Here is a 24850-nt window from a genome sequence, read left to right on the forward strand (position 1 = left end):
TGGTCTAGTTAGGAAACGAAAGGTTGAAAAGGCATTTAGTGGGTCGGATTGGGAGATAGTTAAAAAATTAAGCAAATTACTTGAAATTTTTAAAGATGCTACCAACTTGGTTTCGGGTGTTTATTATCCCACTAGTCATTTGGTACTTAGACAAATTTGGTTAATTTGTGAAAAGTTGGGGGAATATGAGTATGAAGATGAATTGTTTGAACCAATGCTTGATTCGATGAAAGAAAAAATGAAAAAATATTGAGGAAATGCCACGGTTTTTACTTGTGCTGCCGCTTTGAACCCATGTTTAAACACTAGTGGGGTGGATTTGCTTTTGGAAAACATATGTCTGAATTTGAAGTTGCACAAAAAAGACCCATTTTTGTCCAAAAGATGAAACATGCTTTTCTTGAAGATTTGAAGTTGTTGTTTTGTTTCTATCATGATAAAGTTGGTTCAAAAGGTGCTTCTAGTTCAAGTTCTAGCTCATTTGTTACTACTACTAAAGTTAGTGATCCATATATACACTTGTATAATATGGTAAGACAAGAAAACACTAAACGGGCTAGGGGTAAAGGTTCAAATGCTAATAATAACGAACTTGGGAGGTACATTGGAACCAACTTTTTGGAACACATGAGAATTGAGGAATACGCCAACTTTGATATTTTGGCTTGGTGGAAAGAAAGGGAAGGTCAATTTCCCGTGCTATCCACCATGGCCCGAGATTTACTAAGTGTCCAATCTTCTACGGTAGCTTCGGAATCCGCTTTTTCTCTTAGTGGTAGGTCTTATCCATCCGAAGAACAAGACTAACACCGGCATCTTTGGAGATGTGCATTTGCTTAAAAGATTACTATGATGCCATTGAAGGTGTACAACACGTATCAAGTCTTGAATATAGTGCACTCGACCTTGAAGAACAAATATTCAATGAAGAGGTGGAACATGGTGAAGCAATCTCACTTTCCGATGAAGAACTCCTACATGATGAAGCAATGCGTGGAAACTCCGAATAAGAATATTGAAGACCAATGAAGAGCACCTATTTGTTTGAAGACTTTTAGTATATCTTTGAAGACTTTTAGTATTTGTTTGAAGATTTTTATTATGTGTTAAGGACCTTGTATCTGGATGAATACTTTTGTAATTGTTTTAAGAAGACCAATGAAAATTTAAAGACCAATGAAAATTTGAAGACCAATGAAGATTCGAAGACCAATGAAGTTGTAATTCGTAATTTCGTATGAAGACTATGTTCTTATTTGAAGTTGTAATTCGTAGAAGACTATGTTGTTATTTGAAGTTGTAATTCGTATGAAGACTATGTAATTCTTAGAAGACTATGTAATTCATAAGAAGACTATGTATTTGAACTTGCTTGAAGATTTGCTTGAAGACAATTTGATCTATAATAAAAAAGTGACTTTTGAATGAATTATTAGCGAGTTTTCAAATTTTTAAAGTGTTTTTTGTTAAATAACTTGGAGTTTTTTGTGTCAATTAACTAAATCTTATCATTTTGGAAGGTATTTCGGGTCTTAGGCTCGAGCCATTAGCAATAAAGTGACCCAAAATTGATTTACGATGAAAAAATTGGCCTAAACGGCCGTTAAATGAATTATTAGTGAGTTTTCAAATTTTTTTCAAGTGCATTTTGTTAAATAACTTGGAGTTTTTTGTGTTAATTCCCTAGATATTATCATTATGAAGGTATTTTAGGTCTTAAGGCTCGGTTTATTAGCAATCAAGTAGCCCAAAATTGATTTACGATGAAAAAAGAGGTTGTAACGGCCGTTAAATGAATTATTAGCGAGTTTTCAAGTTTTTTAAGTGCTTTTTGTGAAATAACTTGAAGTTTTTTGTGTTAATTCACTAGATATTATCATTTTGGAATGTATCTTGGGTTTTAGGCTCGAGCCATTAGCAATAAAGTGACCCAAAATTGATTTACGATGGAAAAAATTGGCCTAAAGGGCCATTAAATGAATTATTAGCGAGTTTTCAATTTTTTCAAGTGCTTTTTGTTAAATAACTTGGAGTTTTTTGTGTTAAATCACTAGATATTATCATTATGAAGGTATTTTAGGTCTTAAGACTCGGTGTATTAGCAATCAAGTGGTCCAAAATTGATTTACGATGAAAAAAGTGGCCTAAACGGCCGTTAAATGAATTATTAGCGAGTTTTCAATTTTTTTTAAGTGCTTTTTGTGAAATAACTTGAAGTTTTTGTGTTAATTCATTAGATATTATCATTTTGGAAGGTATCTTGGGTTTTAGGCTCGAGCCATTAGCAATAAAGTGACCCAAAATTGATTTACGATGAAAAAATTGGTCTAAACGGCTGTTAAATGACTTATTAGCGAGTTTTCAATTTTTTCAAGTGCTTTTTGTTAAATAACTTGGAGTTTTTTGTGTTAAATCACTAAATATTATCATTATGAAGGTATTTTAGTTCTTAAGGCTCGGTGTATTAGCAATCAAGTGGCCCAAAATTGATTTACGTTGAAAAAAGAGGTTGTAACGGCCGTTAATACTTTTGTAACGGCCGTTAGGCGCTGAAGGTCCATTCTCCCACTCGCTAACGAGCGTTAGGCCAACTTTTAATGGCCGTTAGGGCTTATTTTGCAAAAAAAAATATATATATATATTTGAAATCGGTTTGAGTCATCGGTTTTGACCCGACCCGGTTCCAACCCTACCCCAATCGGTTCCAAATGGGTTGGGTATTTCACCCTCAAAACCGGTTTCGGTATTGAAACCGGTTCGGGTTTTCGGTCAAAACGGATCTTGGTCAACGCCACAAAACCGGTTTGGAGCGGGTCGGGTCCGGTTTGGGTCGAAGACTGACTTTTGCCCACGGCTACCACATATATTTCATATACAAAACAAGTGTAATGATGTCTGACATCCCGAGTTAAAGATATTAATAAAGTAAAATTGTTACGACATCTATAAATTTAAGAAAATATTATTTGGTATCATTAGATTTTTTCTTATTAAATATTTATTTTTTTATCTAATTAATTTAAGACATCATATTTTGAATTTTAAATTTTAGTCTCTTCATTGGAAAGTTTTTAAAATTTATCAAGCCTAATATAAAATAAGTCTAATTCATATAACTTTTTTTTTTATAATGTAGTAAATGTTAAATCTTCTCTTTTTATTATAGCAACATTGATAACTTGCAACTAAAAATATAGATAATTTTACATTACGGTTTTTTTATGCTTCATTATGATAATAGACATTTATTTATGAAACTTGTTTAGAATACCCGAGTTGAACCCGGTTAATTAGCTAGTTTATCCATATATTCATAGCTTAGGATTTGTTTCAATAATAAAGGTATTTTTAGATTAAAGATTTATAAAAATTCTACTATTAGAGATGATATAAAGACCTTTAAACTTTTCTTTTAATCTTTTTTTATTGAAAGGCGAAACCATACTATTGTATACAAAGTGGGTTTGTAAATTCAAAGATTGGTAGAAGAAATTTAGATCTTGTGATTATTATCCAAAAATGGTTAGGTTTTTTATATATACTAATTAAAATGATACAATAATTAAATTTCATGTTTGGTCCTTTAATGATTCCAAATGACGTAAATACTTTCACGTTGAAGGCACGTGAGCGAGTAAACGGACACCTGTTAATGGCCCTCAAAAGAAATGATCGACGAAGTTTGAACCTTATATTCTCAAGAATAGAACACCGGAATATATAGAAAACTACAAACTAAAATCAGGGATCTATAATTCTATAAAGGATCACTAGTGTGGATATGATAACTAAGCAGCATGGTTGGATCAGTGGTAAATACCTTTGTCTCTGGAGACAGAGGTCATAGGTTCGATCCTCATCCCATGCAAAAGTTTAAGGGTCTTTTCTACCATTTAGGTAGAAACTGGAAGCAGCCTCTCTACTTAGGTAGAGGTAAGGTCTGCTTACATCTTAACCTCCCCATACACCGTCAAGGTATTAAGCCTCAAAACCCGCAGAAGACGGCACTGAGCAGTTACTGACTTACTTATCTCTAGTGTGGATATGACAAAACCTGATGTTTTGGAAACAACAAGGACCATTCTTGAAGTTAGCTCTAATTAAAAAGCTAATTAAAAGCCAACATTTAAAGGAAAAAAAGAATAAAACTCTTTCTGAGGGAGCGAGATTTTGGGGTTCATTCATCAGTTGGTCAGGTGAGTTTTCTCTTTTGCGTCTGTGTATCTATTTATAATATTATTATTATTTTTCTCTTCTGAAGGTGAAAAAGTTAATTGATTTAGGTAGTTATTAAGCTGCTGTTGAGATACATATGTATCTATCATAATAAAACCCTAATTCTTAATACCTATTCTAGTAGTGACATCACCTTCTTGTCGTTTCGATTTAACGACTTGTCATGGGGCTGTTTTCGATATCTTAAAGTTGCTTGAATGACTGCAACTCATGCTTTCCCCAATTACTGTATCTCTCTATTCGAAAATGTTATTAGGGCTTTTCCGCAAATATTGTTTGTTTAAGATGACATTGAGCTTCGAACTCTTAGATTAGGCGTACGAAATCCGCTTAGCAAGAAGCTTTGTAGTTAATCTTCAATTATTATCGTCATATGTTAATTATTATCGTCATACGAAAATATGTAGGTTGGTTGTGATCTTAAGACATGGCTATTGAAGAAGAAGAAACTATAGAGCAAGCGGCGGCAGCTCGTCGTGAGAGGTTGAAAGCTCTCAAAGCTGCTCAACAACTTCTTGAAAATCCCGAGGATGATGGAGCTCCGGACAGTGATAAACCTGACGGTGAAAATGGAACTGACGATGAAGACAAGTAAGCAGCTACAATCCCTATTCTTTTATGGACTACTTTTGATTTCTCAAATCGATGTTTATTGTGGTTGGTATATGTTTTGCTAAAGTTAATTACTAATCTGGAGATGTCAGTTTCAACCCATTTACTTATGGATGGGTCGATTTGGGTTGTGTTTTTCTCAAACTGGTCAAATAATTTTTATAGCTAGAACAAGTTGAAAGTCAGCATGTTATGCATACAGCCTCCCAGACTAGTTTTATTCTATCATGTTGGACTGGTTTTTTAAATACTTGTGTTTTCTCAAACGGGTTAAAATGGAAATGGGTTTAAAGTAGCCCAAAGTCTATTTATAGGCATACAGCCATCCAAATTGGTTCTTTTCAATGAGCTGATTTGTTAGTGTAAACACTTTTGCTTATTAGATACAGTTACGACATTAATCGCTTGTAACTCGTGTATTTTTAGTTTAAAAATGGACAAAAAAAATTTCTTATCGCTGAACGCATTTTGTCTGACAACCCAACCTGCAACCTCTTTTTAATGTTGTAAGATTATCTTTCAAGAGTGAGAAACGTTATGAAAAAGTGAAATACAGACATTAGTCTATGTGGTAATTCGTAATTGCATCTAGCATCATACGTCCTTATGCCACACATCACGTTTTACATTAGCTGTGGTCTTGTGGTTCCTACTACGGAACTGATAACTTGTCAGTCTAAGTTGGTGTGTGGAAATGGATTACAGATGTTTCCTCCATTTAGTTGCTTTCACATAAAGTACATTGTTCTGGATATGCTGCATATAAGAAGATACATCAAGTAATGCTATATGCGGAAATTATACAAGTTAAATTTCAATATTAAGTTATAATGCCACATTCGGATTAAATTTATTGACAATACAATCTCCAAGAAGTTGCTACTTAATCCAAGTTAAAATGATTGGGTGGTTTAATTGTTTTATTGAATCAGCACATGGTGACATAGATATGCAAAACTAATGGTTAATTATTGGGAAGGTATGCACAAGCATTCATTGATGATTTTGTCGCAAGTATAAAATAGCTATTGATATTTTTTTGCTGCCTGTTATTTGGAAAGCATGCATATTGTATTTTGTTAGTTTAGTTGATAGTGTTTTATATGGTTGGAACTTGGAGGATATATCTATAGCCCAACATTTTTGCTTGCAGTAAACGTATAAACTCAAATATTATAGATAAATCTTAAACATATTTTTACCATTCGTGCCAGATGATTCACTTCATTTTTCCAAGTTATGTTAGGAATCAATATGTATGTGTGATTTGTTAACAAATTACTAAACCTTTGTAGTGATGTCAATGTCAAATTCCGAAATTACCTACCTCATGATAAGCAGCTTCAGGAGGGTAAACTTGCTCCACCCCAGTTACCGAAGTTTGAAGACCCTGTTGCTAGTGAACCTCCAGTTGAAGAGAAAAAAGAGGTAAGTTAGGGCTTCTATTGATTTTTTAATCTGTTAGTTCTTTCTTTTATGAAACCGCGTGTTATAATAAATTTTATATAATTGTATACCACATCATTAAATATTCTCCAGGATCCTTTCTTGAACATTGCCCCCAAAAAGCCAAACTGGGATCTTAGAAGGGATGTTCAGAAGAAACTTGATAAGCTTGAAAAGCGCACACAGAAGGCCATCTTTCAAGTTATGGGTATGTGAATCCTTACTATCTATTTATGCTGTATGTTAATGAGTAGCATTCTACTCAAACGTGTAGTTCTGATCGTTGTCGTTGGACCGATCAAAAATATAAACTAAATACCACTAATTACCTAGGGTAAGTCGAGTATCGTTTTCGCAGGGAATCATGGGAAAGTGCTAAACAAGTTACAAGAATTAATTAATCTAGACATAAACCTAAAACCGATTGATTTTTGATTTGATTTGATTAAAAACTAAAACTGATTATGAAAATGAACAAATTAAACAATGATAATAAAGGAGATCATTCTCATGCTTCAAATTATGTTTTCGAAAGTATAACCTAACTTATGTTCGTTGGAAATCACATAGACATGATTCGTTATAAACTTGGATTGAATGAATGCTAAGAACTGATCAATTGGGTTGTGATGATTCACGATAATGAAAACCGGGGAATTGACACAACTAAATTATCTATTCATTAACAAGATTACACGTTCATAAGAGATTCTTTCAATAATAGTTGATTAACAATAATTTGAAATCAAAAGATAGATGGAATTCATTCAAAGTTATAAACTAGTAATCATTCAAACAATCCAAACAACATTAGATATTAAAAGGCTAATGAGAAATTAAGCATCTAATCCAACATGAACATAAGAAAAGTTGAATACAATTGTCTTACATAATTGTTCACATGAGAATGATCAAAAGAGAATTAGCCTAAAATCTTCATCATTGATATCATCATTGATTCTTCAATTAAGACTTTAATCTCCATGGAATTGTGATTTGATGATGAAATTGGGGTCTTGGGAATGTTAGGAACTGCTCGAGGGATGAGAAAATATGAGTGGTAACTTCCCTAAGTCGTGTTTTAATTGAATATAAACTGAAAATAATTAAAACCCAAAAAATTCGAATTTTCGCACAGCAACTGGCGTAACCTACTACCCCCCTGGGCGTAAGTTACGCCCCTTGTATTTTCAACTGGCGTAACCTACTACCAAGTCTGGCGTAAGTTACGCCCTTTGTTTCTTCAAAATTCCAGATTTTTGCTTCTTGGTTCCTTGACTCGTTTCTTGATTCAATTAGCTCCATTTCATCACCTAGTGCCTAGTGCCAGTGCCTCAAACACTTAACAAACATAAAGGTACCCCTAATCGTCATTAAGCTTCACAAAACAATTCGATTTTACATCTTAAAATCATGCATTCTAGGCGTTTATCAAGTTCATTATCTTTTGTTGTCTACATTCCATTGCCTTTCTGTACCAAAAACAGATTGCACTTCGGTTTCCGGCATCTTATGAATTCTTTAATAAGTTTGACTTATAAGTTAAAACTAGCATACCATATTATCGATCTTACATGTGGAAAACAATTCAATTTTGAGATTGCTTTAAAATGGTCAACTGTTTTTTTATGCCATATACCATTAGTTATTCTACCTTCTTACCTATGAACATCATACTGTTTGGCTTAAACATTCTCAAAATGAATTTTTTTGGCTTTTTGGCACCTCACCTGTCTAAAATACCTTCTAATAAATACCTCAGAGCAACAAGAAAAACAAAAGCTATTGGCTGAAGATGGTAGAGAAGATGATTCTGAGAACTCGAAAACAGCTTTCTAAGGTATACAATTGCAACTTAGCTTACTTTTAAAACATTTGTAATGTCTTAGCCTTAAATGACTTTTCTTTTGGCTAAGCTTTTGTTTTGAAGAGGGTACACTTAGTTATGCACTTAAAACTTGATACGATGGCTGTGGTTTTGTAAGGTTTGTAATGTAGACTGGTAAAAGGCTCACTTGGTTGGATTTGTTTCTATATTATTTTTTTTTATAGGAACATTGATATAGGATTTTTTTAGAAGATATTTAACATGTGTTCAAGTGTGATGACATGCCGGTGGTTCAGTCACATTGTTAGATTGCTCTTTCCCTATTCTGAACCGGGTATACAATCTGTGTGTAGTGTCAATGTTTCAGCTGCTTAGCATAGCTGCTCAGTCAGTTGTTGAATTGCTTAACCAAATACGAGTGGACTTAATGGCCATTGACACTATTAGAGGCTGCAAAAAGGTTGGTCCTAGTGGGTAAAATGGGTCAAAGCATGTGCAGGTTGACATACCAACATTTTTATGATATATATCTGTTTTCTTGATAACAAATGTATTGGGGTGTCTTCAGATTATTAATTAGTATACTGATAATTTATGCTATTGAAAACATAATTTTAAAAAATTCAATATTTGTCTAGAATCAATTTTAAATTCAGAGCTTTTGTTTAATACTTTTTATGTGTTATACTTTATTAATAATTTACTTAATATATATATATATATATATTAGTTTATACATAGAAAGAAAATGTTGAAATACACATTCGTCTACATATCTTCTATCAAGATAAATTCATGTTCATTCAAAAAAGGTATCCCCGATACTCGATGGGAACGCGTATGGGGATGTAATTTAATTCCCCGACGGAGATGGGGACGGGGATGGGGATTACAAGTGAAAATTGGTACGAGGATGGGGATTGAGATCCCCTACAATACCTGCCCCATTGCCTGAAAATCGGGTACGAGGACGGGAGTAACTTATTTCCTTATTATACGTAGTAACTTTTTTCCTTAATATAATAGTGTTATTTAGGGTAAATTTCATGTAAAAATTTGATTTTGAATCTCTTAATTTTGTCCACGAGCCTTGATAATTTCGATCAAAAAACCACCTGACAACAATTCTGGCTTCACCCAAGCTTGCAATTAAGATTTTGATTTGTTCACTCCTCAAAAGAGGAGCATATACTTGATCTAATATACTTATATAGGATAATAAGGTTGACAATGATAAACATTTATTGTATACTGATTTTTTCCTTTTTTTTTTTCTTCTATTTTCAAAAGAGAAGCATATAAGATATAGGATATAGGATAATGAGGTTGACAATTATCAAGATATATATTTTATGGAGAAATCTTAGGTAAAGCATGCAGTACTTATCTTAGGTAAAGCATGCAGTACCTATCTTAGGTAAAACATGTGTATTTTAGGGAAGATAATGTAAAATTTAGGGGGCGGTTATGTATGTTTATTAAATTCAAAAGTTTAATTTATAACCTTTTTCTAATATGGTAGTACCTAAAATAAGTAAAATCTGCAATACGGATCATTTTCCTATATTTTATAAAGTTTGATAATATGAGTATCAAAATATTGTATTCAGATGTCATGTCATGAGCTTGAAATCAGCTACATGTTTAGCATTTTCTTGTTGAGATGCTGAAACTCTGAAAGCCTTCTTAAACAAGGGTATTACAAAACTAAAAAAAAAAATGTACTTCCAAATTTTATCCAATATAATTTTGACAAAAATATTACAAACTTGTGTTTTTATCAACATATTGATTAAAAATGAATGAGATAACTATTGATTGAAAAGAAATGTGATAATATTTGATTGTGATATAAAGGAAAATTGGTATTGGACAAGGAATTGAATTCCATATTGGGTTTTGTCTTCTCTGGTCCCTCTTTCTTTATTCCTTTTCGCTTGCATTTTGCAAATACGTACTTTCTGGTGTATCTTGATATGACCAATGTCTACCTATTTTTACCAGTTAATTAATGAAAGGGTTATCCGGGATCCTTTTTTTATTTATTTATTAAGTGTTGAGTATATTAAGTGATTAATTGCATTAAGAATTTTTGTATGTTTTAAGTAAAAAATATAAGTAACCAACGGTTATTTTGTTTATTAAGTCAAAAGGGAAACATGAAATTTAACTGAATGATTAGGTTCTTAAATGTTAAGTTTATTTTGTTGTAATAAAAGCCTTGAATTTTGTGGTTAAGAATGTTTGAAGTCTGATGATTACAATATTATGCTAGTTTTAATATTTGACTAAGTCAATTGAAAAGATAACCAAGAGAAGAATAGAGATGATGGGTTACTCGATTGAATTTTGAGAATTCATTTACTACAATGTAAACTTGGATAAAATTGGATGAATCAATCAATTATCATTTAAATCGAAATTTCAATAGAAGCAAAATTTGTAATTTTAGTTGGTTAAATTCATAATTTGCTATATATGTTGGGTTTATCACCGCTTAATCGTTGTATTTTTATTGTGTTTTTCTTTCTTGTAAATTGTAAATGTCACATTGTCACATACCCTATTTATGTCAGGATTGGATACACTTCTGGGCGGTTTTTATAGAGCGTCCTTGTGAGAGTCTTCATGGGAAAGGACGCTAGACACCATTATCACCGAGTGTCCATCTTTATTCGTCTTCAAGCAAGAGTCCTCGTGAGGACTATTAAAGACGCAGGATGGTGGGCCAGCGAGGAGCGGATGTGAGTAAAAGAAAATCCTTTTTTTATTGTTTTATTATTTCCAAAGTCTTGAGGAAGCTTGTCTTATAGACAGAGAAAGTCCTGGGGGGAGTCCTACTGATGTGGCAGATAAGAAGCTTGAGGACTCTAATTCTTATAAGAACCGGCCTTACTTGTGAATGTAACTTGGTTTTTAACAACTTTCTATTTTTCTATTTAATGAAACAATTGTCCGTTTTGAAAAAAAGGTTTTTAAAAAGCCTAGTTAGCAAAATGTTTAGCAATCTGTATAAAGATGTTCAAATGCAAGAGGTAACACCCTACTACTACTATGCGAATATACAACAAACGAGGGCTTAAAGCGCGTTTTATAATTGATTGTGCGGAATAAGTGCATTTATAAAGGATTATGCTGAGCGTGTGGCATGGGGATGGTTCGTAACATAAAGATATTGTGTTGTGTAAAAAAAAAACAAAAAACTGGGATGTTAGACGCACTAAGTGAAACCATGCTAACAACCAAAACACTTGCAGAGCTTACCTTTATGGAAGTTGGCTCCTTATGAAGTCTGTCTAAGCCGGGGGTGGGTTCCAGACAAAGTTTTAAATGTAAAGAACTCGATATCCTAAATTCGGCTTCCTAAGTTTGTTCATAATATGAGGTGAATTCTATTACATACCTGACATATTGAAATGAGTTTTAAATGCAAAGAAATTGTCTAAACCATATTAATTAATAATTATATAGTGCTTATCAGAAGAACCCAACAAATTATTATACAGTGCCCACATAGTTACATAGAAACACACATACAAATCAAATGAAGCATAAGCAAGACAAACCAGGTGCATCAGTAAACATCACACTTGATGGGGCTTGACAGGTTCGCCTTGATCTGAAACTAAGAATGCTAGGATGTGTTGTGACCTGAATAATCAGAATCACATAACCAGTTTTTTTAACACTTCTACGGTGAGGTAAGTTCACATCTCTTAATGGTTGGATAAGTTAAAGTCGGAGAGAGACTAACAAACAAACCTCTGATCCATGTAGCTTCATTCTGAACACATTAAGTGCCTGTCTTTCCATATGTTGAGCACCCATATAAATAATACACTGCAACTCTAAACGGGGACACACCCAGTTTCAGCAACGATATGTTCTTTACCCAACTTCTTGGCTAACAAAGCTTGAGTAACTGCATTGTTAATCTTATGTGCACCTGTATGGTCCAGATCTTCGCTCATCAGGTAAACTTCTGGTCTTTCACCATTTGGATGTCTATAATGTTTTGTAAGTCTTTCCCTACCAACATAACATAGTCCATTATGGAATTTAACTCCTCCTACACTTGTATCAATCAACAAACCTGTTTTAGCAACCATTTTATTGATACCACAGAAACTAAGATATCTATTACAAAACATGAACTGGAAAATAAGGACTTTCTAGAATATAACAACTCATGTGTTAAGTTTCCATACCCTAAAAGCATCATAAAAATGCAACGATATTACTTGCTATACATTAGGGAATAAATCCTGCAAATTTTGACCCATTTACTTATATACAGGTAGATTCAGAATATGTTATATATCTAACGGGTCAAAAGGCTTAAAAGGGACCAAAAATGTGTTTTGAATGAAACAAAAAATGTCTAAACCATATTTCTATGATTATAAAGCTCTTATTGAAACAACTCATCTTTACATAACGCAACACTTCAGATTGGGTTTTCAAGCTGTTTATCTACTCTGGAAAAAAAGTACGTACCAACATGCTTATTTTAAAAGGTCATTCTTTCGAAATTTAGCAGGTTAATAATGAAGTGTCATTAACAAAGATAAGTCTTTTAATCAACTCAAAGAGATGCAATTTAAAGTTTTGAAACTTACGCAGGGTTTTACTCTTGTCCCTTCCACTACAGATCGTAGTAAACTGTCGTCAAAGTAAACTTTTCTTAGAAAATTTGCGGGATTTAACCTGTCGTCAAAGTAAACTTTTCAAAATCCATTTAATCGATCAATTTGGATGTGTTTTATCTCTGCATGAATCCATGGACAAAAAGAATCAACTTTAAACAAAAATTAACCCATACCACAAATAGCTATATAATATAGATTCCATTACTTCACCCAAATACACATGGCAGGTTAATCATGAACTCACATTAACAAAGATAAGATTTTTAAGATTTTAAACTAACTCAAAGTGATATAAATTAAAAATTTTAAACCTACTCTTGTCCCTTCCACTGCAGTAATTGTTGACATGAAAGTATAAAACACATTAGCAATTGTTAACATTAAGCATAGTAGCAATTTTAAAAATAGTTTTATTGAAGTATTTCACCAATAGCGGGAACTGCTATTGAAAGAGCACAATGTTGTAATTTTTTCTACCTGTATAGGTATATAACAAACTTTAACATGATAAGATAGCTGTACATATATAGTGAGAACATGGAAACACCCATATACTTTATTACGTACATCATAAAAAATCCCCAAAAGACCAAATTCCCAAACTATTCATAACAAAATAAATGTTCAGTGAAAGAATATGATTAATATTATATATAGTTGTTCTAGTGTCTCCCAATCCCATATAAAAGATATCCTAATTTATCCCATGTGAAAGATACCTACTTTGGCTTACTCACATCCATATTTGGTAGGGGCAAAGTCTGCCTACATCATAACCCCCTCATACACCATCAAAATATTGGGGCTCAAAACCCGCGGTAGTGAGCAGTTTCTTTAATATTTGGTATATCTGTTTCAACTTTAATATGATGATTTTTCGAATACATATGCGAAAAAATAACAAAAAGTTTTATGGAGTCAAATATATTACCTGATCCTGTTCGCAGGGGGGAGCCACCTTAAATGGAAGGACAACGTTCTTTGCTACCCCAATCATGGAATGAACTTGCCACCCATAGGAGCAATGACAAAAGCAATGTAATCCAATCATACTTTTTCACTACGGATTATAGAAATAAGTAAACTGAATTGATGAGCTTAGACACATAAGCATTAAAAAGAACATGAGACAACAATGTTATGCTGATTCGCCTAGTCACATAATCAACTGAACTGGACTATTAAGGAGAACATTACTAAAATATTATGAGCAAAATCCAATAGCATAAGCGGGCAAATAAATTATTATGGTAATTAAACATAATAGTAGGTTTAGGATAAAGACATGCACCTCCTTGAAAACACTTTGCAAGGACTGCAAAATATAATGCTATATAACTAACATAAAATGCTAAGACTTAAATAAATTGGAATATAGTAGAAACTCAAGACAGGTTCAAGCATTGATACATCATTTTATACAGAATAGACTAAATAAGTATCCATGTAGCATCTGCAAGTGACCTTTCCACGTTTGTTAATCAATAAATCCAATAATATTAATAGAGAATAGTATTACAGCCAAAATCAAGATCATCAAAACCGAAGTTGTTCTCGTGCACTCTACTATACTACTAATATTTATCATACCTTATCAACTTATATTTAAATGTGGCAATAAGGATGCATTACCTTCACATAGAGTGGCTTTTTTCCCGAGTGCATAATAAAACCCGTTGATTTCCCATCATGGTCGAACTAAGAGTGGCAATTGTGGTCAATTATATATTTATATCCCAAGCTATATGACTGCAAATCATAAAACAAACAAATTATATGTAGAAAAATCGACATTTTAAACATAATCAAACAATGAGTCAATGATAATAACAATATAATTTAAAAAAAAAAAAAAAAAGATAACAGACACAAACACAAACACTTGGTGGGCAAAACAAATCTAAAAATAAATTTAGCAATTTCTAATGATTCGACATTCCATAATCTTCAGTTGCTTCGGATAAATAACAAACTTATAAGTTATCAATGAAGAAATAAAAACAAAACCGGATAGGATGGTTACTTGAATTATTTTCCGTCAACATATGCCATATCATAATCCGAATCCTATCATAAAATAAAAAGAAGAAGTTTTTGTCGATAAACAAAGAAATGTCAGAAAACCTATTAGGCTTTCGAATAAACTACGGAATCAATATGTTGGCCGGCATCATATGGCTAGAGCGAATGAAAGACAAAAAAGGAACAAGATGAACCTTCTGTAAAAGGGAATTAGGGGTCAAAGTGATTGGAATGATGAGAAATAAGCCGCAAGTGTCAGTTAACCATCCTCATTGCTTCCTCTAATAAAGCAGTTGGTTGTGAAGTTTTTTTCTTTTACCTGAAACTTTTAGACATTTAGTAATTATAAAATAAATGTTCTCTTAACTTGAGTGGCTTGTCTCTTAGTTTCAAAAGAAGGGGTCACATGTTCAAAATCCTTTCACCCCTTCTCTTGATTATTTTATTGTTTAGAATGCTTTAAAATTTATATTTTACCTCCTCGTATTTTATTTTTGAGTTTACAATAACATATGGGTTTTTTTTATTTATTTTTTCTTATTTATATATATATATAGTGCTTAGACCCCGTGCGATGTACGGACAACTTTATTTTTTCTTATTTATATATATATATGAAACATAAATTTATACCTAGGATTGATGAGAACTGCTTCGTTGTTACATGAACAACAAATCCACATTTTGTTGTCCCTTAAAGCATCAATAATGTCGACTGCATCCATATAGAGATTGGTCAACTTAACTTCTTGAGAACAGTTCACACATTCCATTGAATACCATAACTGGTCGGTTGGAATAAACCGATTGTTGCAACAACAACCACTTTATCAAACTATCAAAATGAAAATGTTTATACATTTGAATGTTAAAAAGCTAGTTATAAATTCGAAAGAAAGTTATGTTAAAAAGTAATCTAATCAAAAAAGAAAAATTCACAAACAATGAATACTTACATGTTCGTCCATCAGGATCATCTCAATACTACCTATGTTATTAACATCTCCATATAGAGGTTGCTTCCATAGCCGCAAATTATAACCGTTATCGTACATGGCTTATTATTTTGACGCAAATTTCTAATTGAAACATGGTTTAGTGAAACCATGCTAAAATTGATATGTTATGTGTTTACGTTTTGAAATGCCTTAAAACTGAATGGAAGTGGCCTTATATAGACATAGACATGCAAGGAAGTAACCGCCACAAGCAATACACGAACGGTTACATATTCAAAATTTCAAAAATTTGAACTTCTTAAAAGCATAACTAATCCATTTTCGAAAATTTAAACTTCTTATAAAAGTAATTAATCCGTAGACCTTCCAAGTAGCAGTATTGTAATGATTTTTGGGCTTTCTTGCATTTTTAAGCATGCCACATACACAATAACCAACAAATTTTGAAGTGAGATTTATATAATGTAGGGATTGCCTTGGCTGGAGTGGCTTATCTCTTGGTTTCAAAAGGAGGGGTCACAGGTTCAAAACCCTTTCCCCTAATTTTTTTTTGTTTTGTATTTTATTGTTTAGGATGCTTTGAAATTTATGTTTTACTCCCTCATATTTTATTTTTGAGTTTACAATAACATATGGGTTTTTTTCTTTTTCTTATATATATATATATATTTAAAATTCTTATGTTTATGTAACTTTCTTTTCACATTTACTTGCATTCATTTGTTTTGTTTTGAATTTTGAGGGTTTTTTTTTAAAAACATTTTAGTCTATTTTGATTTTATTTTGGAAGTTCGTTTAAACATTTTGTTTTTCTTTTTAAACTTGTTTTATAACTTTTTGTTATTTTAACATTTTTTTTTTGAAACTTATTTGTTTTTATTATATTATATTTTATTTTTCAACAATTCCTTTTATAATATTAGATTATTTTTTATGAAAATTTTTTTCCTATAAGATTTTGTTGTAGTTTTGTTTTTCCTTTGTTTTTTGGATTTTTTATTACATTTTTTCTTTTGGTCATTTTAAAAGTAAACACAAACATGAATATTTCGTTGTAGTATTGTCCTAAAAAGATAAAACAAAGACGTTGCAACGTTAATTTTTTAATATTTGTTCTATTTTGAAAACGTTTGTGGTCTTCTTTAGCACCGACCCATCAACGCATAAACTTTTAGAGACCGAAACCGTCCATCAGACGATATGAAATACTTAGCTTTTAATAAAGGAAGTTGATGTGAACAGTAAAAGGGTTACAAAATAACCCATAATAAATAGTTAATAAAAGAAGAAGTAAACATGAAGCCATTTAGAAAAGATGGTGCTGCTCGTATTCTTTGGTGGAAGAGACACAAGTTCAACACCTGCACAACCCCATTTTAATTTTTTGGATTTTTAAAGTTAGGTTATCATCCTTTTGAAACTTACATAAATAACCTCCAGCTTTTATATTTGTTTTTATTGATATATTAGTTTACTCTCAATTTTTTTTTTTTGTTATGTTTTTTTAATTTAATATAAGATGTTTTATGTTCTACATTTGGTTTTGTATATAAAATTTTATTTATTACTTTTACCTTTTTTTATAGTTGCTGGATTGCCTCTATATATAATTATGTATTTGGATGCTATGTTTTTTGTGATTTTTGAAAATAAATGCATATAATACATTTTTTTCTCACTCACAACGATGACGTACGACCATGATAATTCCGGCCCTGCAACGCAGGGCTTTGAACCACCTACTTCATAATAAATGAATTGAGAACTAAAGAGCCTCTTTCACATTCGGATTTTTTTAGCTTCCCATGCTCAATAATATTAATAACATTAAATATAGATATATAGATTCAATATCATCACCGAAAATTTCAAAAATAATTATTATACCTACTAATAAGTAATAACCCACATAGTTATGCTATTAGACTTATACCAATAATTATGAAGAGAGATTATTTAAGAATTAGAGTTGTTTCAAAACTCAATTGTTATATTATTATATATTATATATTATAATATATATATATATATATAAAGGATAAGGATAATAGGAGCAGTTAATTTTGGTCATTAAGTTTGTATTTTCTTTTACGACAATGAAAAATGAAAACTTAATTACAAGAGAAATTTCAGCCGTTTGGCTAATTTAACATCTTTCTTCTTTATTTTTTGAAAAGGAAGGATTATGTCAAGGCATCATATTTTGTCGTATAAATATAAAAATACATTACTATTGAAGATTTATTTATAAATTATAAAGTCAGCTATTATAATATAAGACGTACGTGACGGAAAACCTACACTGTGTAATTTTCGATTTTTCGTTGGTTGTTAGCACGCTTACTCGATGTAAAATCATCAAGTATTTATAATAACCTTAATTTAAATCACAAACATGTGATTAACTAATAAAATTACATGGATTAAAATTAAATTAATAAAAATAATCTCTTTTAAAAATGATTTTTAAACGCTATATATAACAATATTTTTTTATTTAAGCATTACAAATTCTAAATATTATTCGCCTGACTTTTGAACCAAATTACACGTCGTTTAATATATCGGAAAAATCAACGAAAAACATGTAAGCAACTTCTGGCCACAATTTCGGTATAGATTTTTCATATTTTGGATAATTTGGTCCCATTAAAGGAATTAATTTTAGATTGATTTAAGTAAACGGGTCAAAATCAAATATATTAAATACAACTATTAAAATTCCACATTTCATTAGTACTATGTATGATTTGTCAAAAAACTATATATATAGCTAGCTTTCGTAAGTTTCATTCATTTATTTATATATATTTTTTAAAATAGCAAGGGCCGAATCACGGGTATCCGGACTGAATACCGTGGACCTACACGTTTCCCTCTCCCCCGCTCGCCCACCCGGTAAATGCTACACGAAGGCACAGGAAACCTAAAACATGTATATTCCACACCCGAGAGTATTGAACTTGAGAACCCATAGACAAACGTCTGATGCCCAACTACTGAGATAATCAGTGAAGGTGAACTTTTTTTGAAAGGTGAATTTCGTTGAAAACTTCGTATCGCGATTCGACAGCGGGAGTCGGGAGGTCTAGCATACGTTGTTTTAACAGGGTCCGCACTAGAGAGCTCTTTCGAAGTAGAATGCGTATTCTAAGTAACCGATAGGGGGAAAACCCCCTGCTAATCCGCCCGAAGACACGACGATTGATGGGGGTAAATCTTGCTCTCTCAAACTTAAATCTGGGTATACGTATATATGTTAAGCCCTCATAAAAAGACTTAATTCTTTATCTTCTCTGGACTTGAACACAAGACTTCATACAAGAGAGAGGATGATACAATGGTTACAATTACGTTTAACAATAAATAAACATATATTTATAAACAAACACCTATAACTATAACTGTCCGAAGGTCACCATTTGAAATTGAAATCAAACATTGGCGACTTGATGTTGAATTTACGGTTAAAAATTAAAAAATAAAAAAAAAAACATAAAATTTATATTAGAATAGGATTTGCTGTTAAAAAGATAAAATAATATATATATATATATAACATAAATAAAAGGTGTTAATTAAGGAAAACACAATAAATAAATTAAAATTTCGCATTAGTATTACTCTTCCCAACCTATAAAAACACCAACACACGTTTAAAACCATCTTCTCCTAATCCCCTTCCTTCATATCCCCCCCTCCCTTCCCTACTACTCTTTCTAAACTTCATATATATATACACACACATATCATTCATATATATTTATATCTATAATAATCGTCGTTTGATCATGACTACGATTACTTTACAAAAACTCATATCGCAAATAACAAAACGTTTATCGGATCGCAAATGGCGGTTTATTCTACTATTTATGATCATTCCGATTTCTCTTTTCCTTTTTCTCTCCATCACCAGCAATCCTTTGCAATATTATTTAAATAATCTCAAACTTAACTCATCATTATTTTTCAACAACAATAAAAATAATAATAATCGAAATAATCGTCTTTCGGCTAATAACTCGACTGATCCTTTATTATCCGAATTACGACGGTCTAGAATTGCGGTTTGTTTAGTAGGTGGAGCAAGGCGGTTTGAACTGACTGGACCGTCGATTATTGAGAAGGTTCTAGAAGAGTATCCGAATGCTGACTTGTATTTAAACAGTCCGTTAGATTTAAATTCTTATAAGTTTTCGTTGCTGAAATCGGCTCCGAGAATTGCGGAGATTAGGATTTTTAAGCCGGAGAAGATACCGGAAAGTGATGCGGCTGTCAGAGTGTTGACGGCGAGTAACTCGCCTAATGGCATCCAGGTAATTATTACATTAGTTTTTGTCTTAATTATTTGCTGTTTTTATCTTCTTTTTATCTAATTTGGATTTATTTAATTTAATTTTCTATTTTTAGGAAATATAACGTAAAGGATTAATTAGTTGAAACGTAAAAAGTTTGGTAGATAAAAAGTTGATTAAAAAAATAACCTATAGATATATATAATCTGTATAATATAAGAGCCAGAGGTAAGTAGTTATACTATATATATACATTAATTTTTTTAATGATACACCAATAAATATACTTCATAAAATATAAAACAAAATTAAAAATATATTTAATGAATATATGGTCCAAAAATATGTCGTGTAGATTATATTAAATAGCCGATAATAATAATTAATAAAGATAAGAATAGTACGTTAGGAGTAATAGAGATTGGCTCTTTTTGGATGGGCCATGGAATGCATGTGTTTTGATGTATAGATGTGTTATTGTGTGTGGTACAACTTCCATAACCGGTCGATCAAACTTTTAAAAAGTATTAAAAATAAACCAAAATGTTTTTTATTTACGTTTTGTTTGTTTTTCATTTAATATAAACTAATTGGTGATGGAAAACTCATAAATATGTTGTTTTACTTTTTTATTATTCAATTTGAAAATGGTTCGGGAGATATTATGTTAAAATGTTATACATTTTACTCAAAGATTCATTTTTATCAAAATAATCTGCATAATGAGAACTCTATATTTATAATATAGAAAATTATAAGCAATTTTTCTATAAAAAAAGTAAAAATAAGAAAGATTTCAATTGAATCCGTTGATGTTTCTTTCATATATCCTAGAAATAGAACATGTCAATATCTTGATAAAAACGAAAATTATTTTAGACATTAAAAAAGTATATGTTAAGTTGTTGGGAGAGAAAGATGGTGTTAAGTTGGTTGACAACCAATGAGCTAACTTAATAGAAAATCATGGACGGGTTGCGTACATCTATTTGTAGCTTTTATATATTACGTGGTTTTGTATAGATATAAGGATGGATTTGTAAGAAATCATTGTCAAAAATAACTTAATATGATAACATGTGTGAAAAAAAGTAAGGTTGCGTTTAGTTAGTGAAATATTTTTTGTTCTCACAAAACTTTTTTTTTTTTTTTAAATGAGAAATAAAAAATACTATCAAAATTCGTGTTATTCAAGAAAACAATCACTACCGTTTCTATATATTCTATAACTTGGAATTACAAAACAATTATCTTTTGATTTGTAAGTTAATGACTAAAACGTAAGCTTAAAAGAATGAACAATTGAAAGAAGTGGAAAGTGTCGCATTCAAATCTTGGTTAGTTGTAGCTATCGATCGGTTGGTGAAATGCATAATAACTCTCGAAAGAAATAGCTATCTCTAAAGACGTACATTTTGTGGGGATATGATGCATTTTGTGGTCGCCTATTATTTGCTCAAACTTATAATTATTGTCATATTAATTTTACAGGAATATACTATTTGATACAAATATCAATAAAGTATATTTTATTCTCGCAATTCATTCGTATATTTAAGATTTTTAGGCATTTTATTCCATTGATATATAGAGTTTTTCACCTAAGGAATCAAATGCTACGTGAAAGAATGCTCCCATCTTGATTTGGGCTTAATTTTGTTTTTTCTTTCCATTTATTCCTTTTTAGATTGAAAAGGAAAGGCACTACAAAAGTTTTAACTAATTGCAGATTGAATCCATATATTGAATGGCATTCAACTGTATATACATTCTCTTCTCAAATAAAGATTTTACTTACTATTTCATGGAATATATATATATATATATATATTCATTTGAATCATAGGATATGTATTTTTTTAAGTGTATTGACAAAATCAAAAATAAAACGTGAAATTGAAATTTCTATAAGTGTCGTCGGCTAACATAGTTGACACGAAAAGTTCAATTAAAAAATTATACTTTTTCAAGTCAAAGGGCAAAGTTCAATTATATCATACGAAGTACTTTTCTAAGTCAAAGGGTAGAATTGAAATTATCGATATAAATTCAGAAATACTGTATACAAAGTATCTCTTCTAAACATTTTTGTTTGCCATAATTTTATTTAGGATCTTTATAATCAATCTTCTTATTATTATACAAATAGTTTAACCCCAAGGATATAATAGTCAATTAACAATGCCACCTTTAATTTACTTCAATTCTTTTTCAATCCAGGGTTTGTTGCAGTATTTCAATCTGGTAGAAGGTTGCTTAACAATGATCAAATCATACCAACAACAAAACAACTTCACCTACCACTGGATTATCCGAACCCGGGTCGACGGGTACTGGTCGACCCGACTCAAACACGACATGTTCATCCCAGGACATTACGTCGTCCCATCCGGATCCTCATACGGCGGTCTCAACGACCGTTTTGGTATAGGCGACTTCAACACCTCCATCACCGCCTTGTCGCGTCTCTCAATGATCCAAGAACTCGACACCGCCAAACTCCACGAACTCAACTCAGAATCATCGTTTCTCTCCCAACTAAGAATACGAAACGTTTCATACGTCACAAAACGTGTCCCGTTCTGTGTCGTGTCGGATCGAACATATGATTTCCCTCCTGGGAAATTCGGTGTTCCTGTGGCGGCTATGTCAAGTAATGGGCCGTTGAGTGGGGCGAAATGCAGGCCATGTAAGTCTAGTTTTTCTAGTAAATGGGCCGAGGGGGTTGTAAATGGGCTGGATCGACAATGGAGTTGGACCGAAAGCAGGAATGGGACAATGCAGCTTTGTGATGGGCATAAGGAATGGGAAAAAGGGTGGCAAGATGTGTTTGATAAAGCTGTTGGAAAGAAATTGGTGGTAGAGAGAAAAAGAGTTGAGAAATTGAAGTTTGATGAATGCGTTAAAGATTTTCAGGTTATGAAACGGCGATCGGCGGTTTGGGATGTGCCGTCGCTGGAGGAAGTTTGTCAGCCTCTTCGATAGATTATAGATATAGAAAACAAAACATTGTCTATACGTTTTTTTTTCTTTTGAGGGTAAATATGGATTGACACGTCATTGTTTTTGGAAATGATATGCACATCGTTTAAGAGGTTACTAGCTATTTGGTTACGTGTTGGTGTGGAAGACAAGAAACGATAAAAGGTTTAATAACGTAGAGGTTTGCCCATTGAAGATTTTTCACAATATCAAATCTATCGGGTATCTTTGGTATAAGAATAGAAATAGACAGTCATGTATCAATTGGTTCTTGTAACCTGTATAGCTCGGTTGTAATTTAGTCGCTTGCACCCGGTAAGGATTTGTGAATATATGTATGTACTTTAATTTTCAAAAAAAAAAAAAGAGCTATCTGGCACGAGGTCAAAAAAAAGTTTTCAAAATTGTATGCAAAGCACAAACACAAATTACTTTGATTTTCAAGCACTTTATGCATGTTACGAGTATTTATTTAACAATGTTTACATTAAGTATAACAGTAAAAAATTTCTATACATACTAATATGGTCTAAAATATAACTTTGTTGGGGGAAGATTCTTTCAATTCAGCCTAAGAGGTTCAACCATTGAATTAGAGGCAATAGTTCAATTAATTTTAAGGTAAATTATAAAAATCATACCTGAAGTTTGTTCGAAACTACACTGGTCATACCTACAATTTAAAAATTACGCGAGACATACCCAACGTTGTCAAAAACTTACACTGACTATACCTATCGCTGACGGTCATCTATTTGACCGTTAAGTAAACTCACGTGTCGTGCATGTGAGGTATTAAAATCGTAATTTCTAGTATATTTCAGGTATCATTTGTGTAATTTACTCGAATAAAAAAATTATTTAGAATTCAAGAGTTTTATCTATACTTCAATTATTAAGTTGGGTAGATATGAAAAAGAGAAAAAAAGAAAACAATTTAATTATGAAAAAAAAGTTTTTTTTAATGAAAAATGTATTGAGAAAAATAATTGATACAAGAATGCATTTATTATTACATATATCATTATTATTTTGTATAGTGAATATAACAAGGATGATAACCATAAAACCACTAAAGTTTTACTTTTATATTATAATTATTATTTTATTTGTTATGATTTTTTTTTTTTTTGATGGAAACCTATATATTAAAAGATACAATTTTTTTTTTTTTTAAAAAAACAATATAACTTTTTTCATATGGTTTTTGCCATCCTTAAAATTATAGGGTAAAGCAAAATTGAAGACTCATTACAGTTTTAAAATATTTCTCAAATTAACAATCTGTAGCATTTTGGGTTTGGAGTTTCAGAGAAAAACATGTTTTTTGTTTTGTACGTCCATCTTGGATGCATATTTCTTCAAAATGATGTATCCAATAAAAAATGTGATTTTTCTGATTTTGACGGATCAATGTGTTTTTAAACACTTATATAATGATATTTAGTTATGCACTATGTTAGTTTTATGGACTTTTAATGCATCAAAATAATATTTATATTTTAATGCATCAAAATAATGTATTTAATGTATTTTGACGGATCAATGTGTTCTTCCTAGAGTGTTACTATATATATATAAAATTTAATATAGAATATCTACCCACTTTAATAATTGAAATATAAACATAAATATCTTAATATTTTTTTATTAAAGTAAATTACACAGATGATACCTGAAGTATACGCGAAATTACGATTTTGATACCTCACATGCAAGGCACGTGACTTGAGTTAACGGTCAAATAGACGACCGTCAGCGATATGTATGGTCAGTGTAAGTTTTTGACAACGATAGGTATGTCTCGCGTAATTTTTA

The 24850-nt window shown here is 31.5% G+C and overlaps 2 protein-coding genes and 1 long non-coding RNA gene across 8 annotated transcripts; 2 read left to right on the forward strand and 1 right to left on the reverse strand.

Moving 5' to 3' along the window:
• Positions 1–4118: 4118 nt before the first annotated feature.
• LOC122605316 (coiled-coil domain-containing protein 12-like) lies at positions 4119–11119 on the forward strand. Of its 3 annotated transcripts, none has more exons than XM_043778234.1 (6): positions 4119–4196; positions 4644–4827; positions 6144–6276; positions 6388–6502; positions 8057–8134; positions 10699–11119. In XM_043778234.1, the coding sequence occupies exons 2-5, from the start codon at positions 4664–4666 to the stop codon at positions 8131–8133; spliced, it is 489 nt and encodes a 162-aa protein (XP_043634169.1). In that variant the 5' UTR covers positions 4119–4196; positions 4644–4663; the 3' UTR covers position 8134; positions 10699–11119. The 3 variants fall into 3 exon arrangements, with proteins under 3 accessions (XP_043634169.1, XP_043634170.1, XP_043634171.1); XM_043778235.1 differs by lacking the exon at positions 10699–11119 and adding an exon at positions 8476–8773; XM_043778236.1 differs by lacking the exon at positions 10699–11119 and adding an exon at positions 8347–8402.
• Positions 11120–11560: 441 nt separating this feature from the next.
• LOC122605094 lies at positions 11561–15091 on the reverse strand. Of its 4 annotated transcripts, none has more exons than XR_006324548.1 (5): positions 14795–15091; positions 14404–14520; positions 13703–13831; positions 12742–12829; positions 11561–12151 (listed from the first exon to the last, which is right to left on the reverse strand). It is a non-coding gene; the product is annotated as an uncharacterized LOC122605094 (long non-coding RNA). The 4 variants fall into 4 exon arrangements; XR_006324547.1 differs by having other exon boundaries at positions 11561–12191; XR_006324546.1 differs by having other exon boundaries at positions 11561–12196.
• Positions 15092–19376: 4285 nt separating this feature from the next.
• LOC122605856 lies at positions 19377–23126 on the forward strand. The gene is made up of 2 exons (XM_043778814.1): positions 19377–20071; positions 22271–23126. The coding sequence occupies exons 1-2, from the start codon at positions 19544–19546 to the stop codon at positions 23033–23035; spliced, it is 1293 nt and encodes a 430-aa protein (XP_043634749.1). The 5' UTR covers positions 19377–19543; the 3' UTR covers positions 23036–23126.
• Positions 23127–24850: the final 1724 nt, after the last annotated feature.

Source organism: Erigeron canadensis, chromosome 6 (assembly GCF_010389155.1).
Source record: "Erigeron canadensis isolate Cc75 chromosome 6, C_canadensis_v1, whole genome shotgun sequence".
NCBI lineage: Eukaryota > Viridiplantae > Streptophyta > Magnoliopsida > Asterales > Asteraceae > Erigeron > Erigeron canadensis.

Coding starts and splice junctions, on each gene's coding strand:
- LOC122605316 (XM_043778234.1), top strand. CDS start 4,664: ATGGCTATTGAAGAAGAAGAAACTATAGAGCAAGCGGCGGCAGCTCGT. Junction 6,277..6,387: donor CAGTTGAAGAGAAAAAAGAG/GTAAGTTAGGGC, acceptor AATATTCTCCAG/GATCCTTTCTTGAACATTGC. Junction 6,503..8,056: donor GGCCATCTTTCAAGTTATGG/GTATGTGAATCC, acceptor TAAATACCTCAG/AGCAACAAGAAAAACAAAAG.
- LOC122605856 (XM_043778814.1), top strand. CDS start 19,544: ATGACTACGATTACTTTACAAAAACTCATATCGCAAATAACAAAACGT. Junction 20,072..22,270: donor ACTCGCCTAATGGCATCCAG/GTAATTATTACA, acceptor TTTTCAATCCAG/GGTTTGTTGCAGTATTTCAA.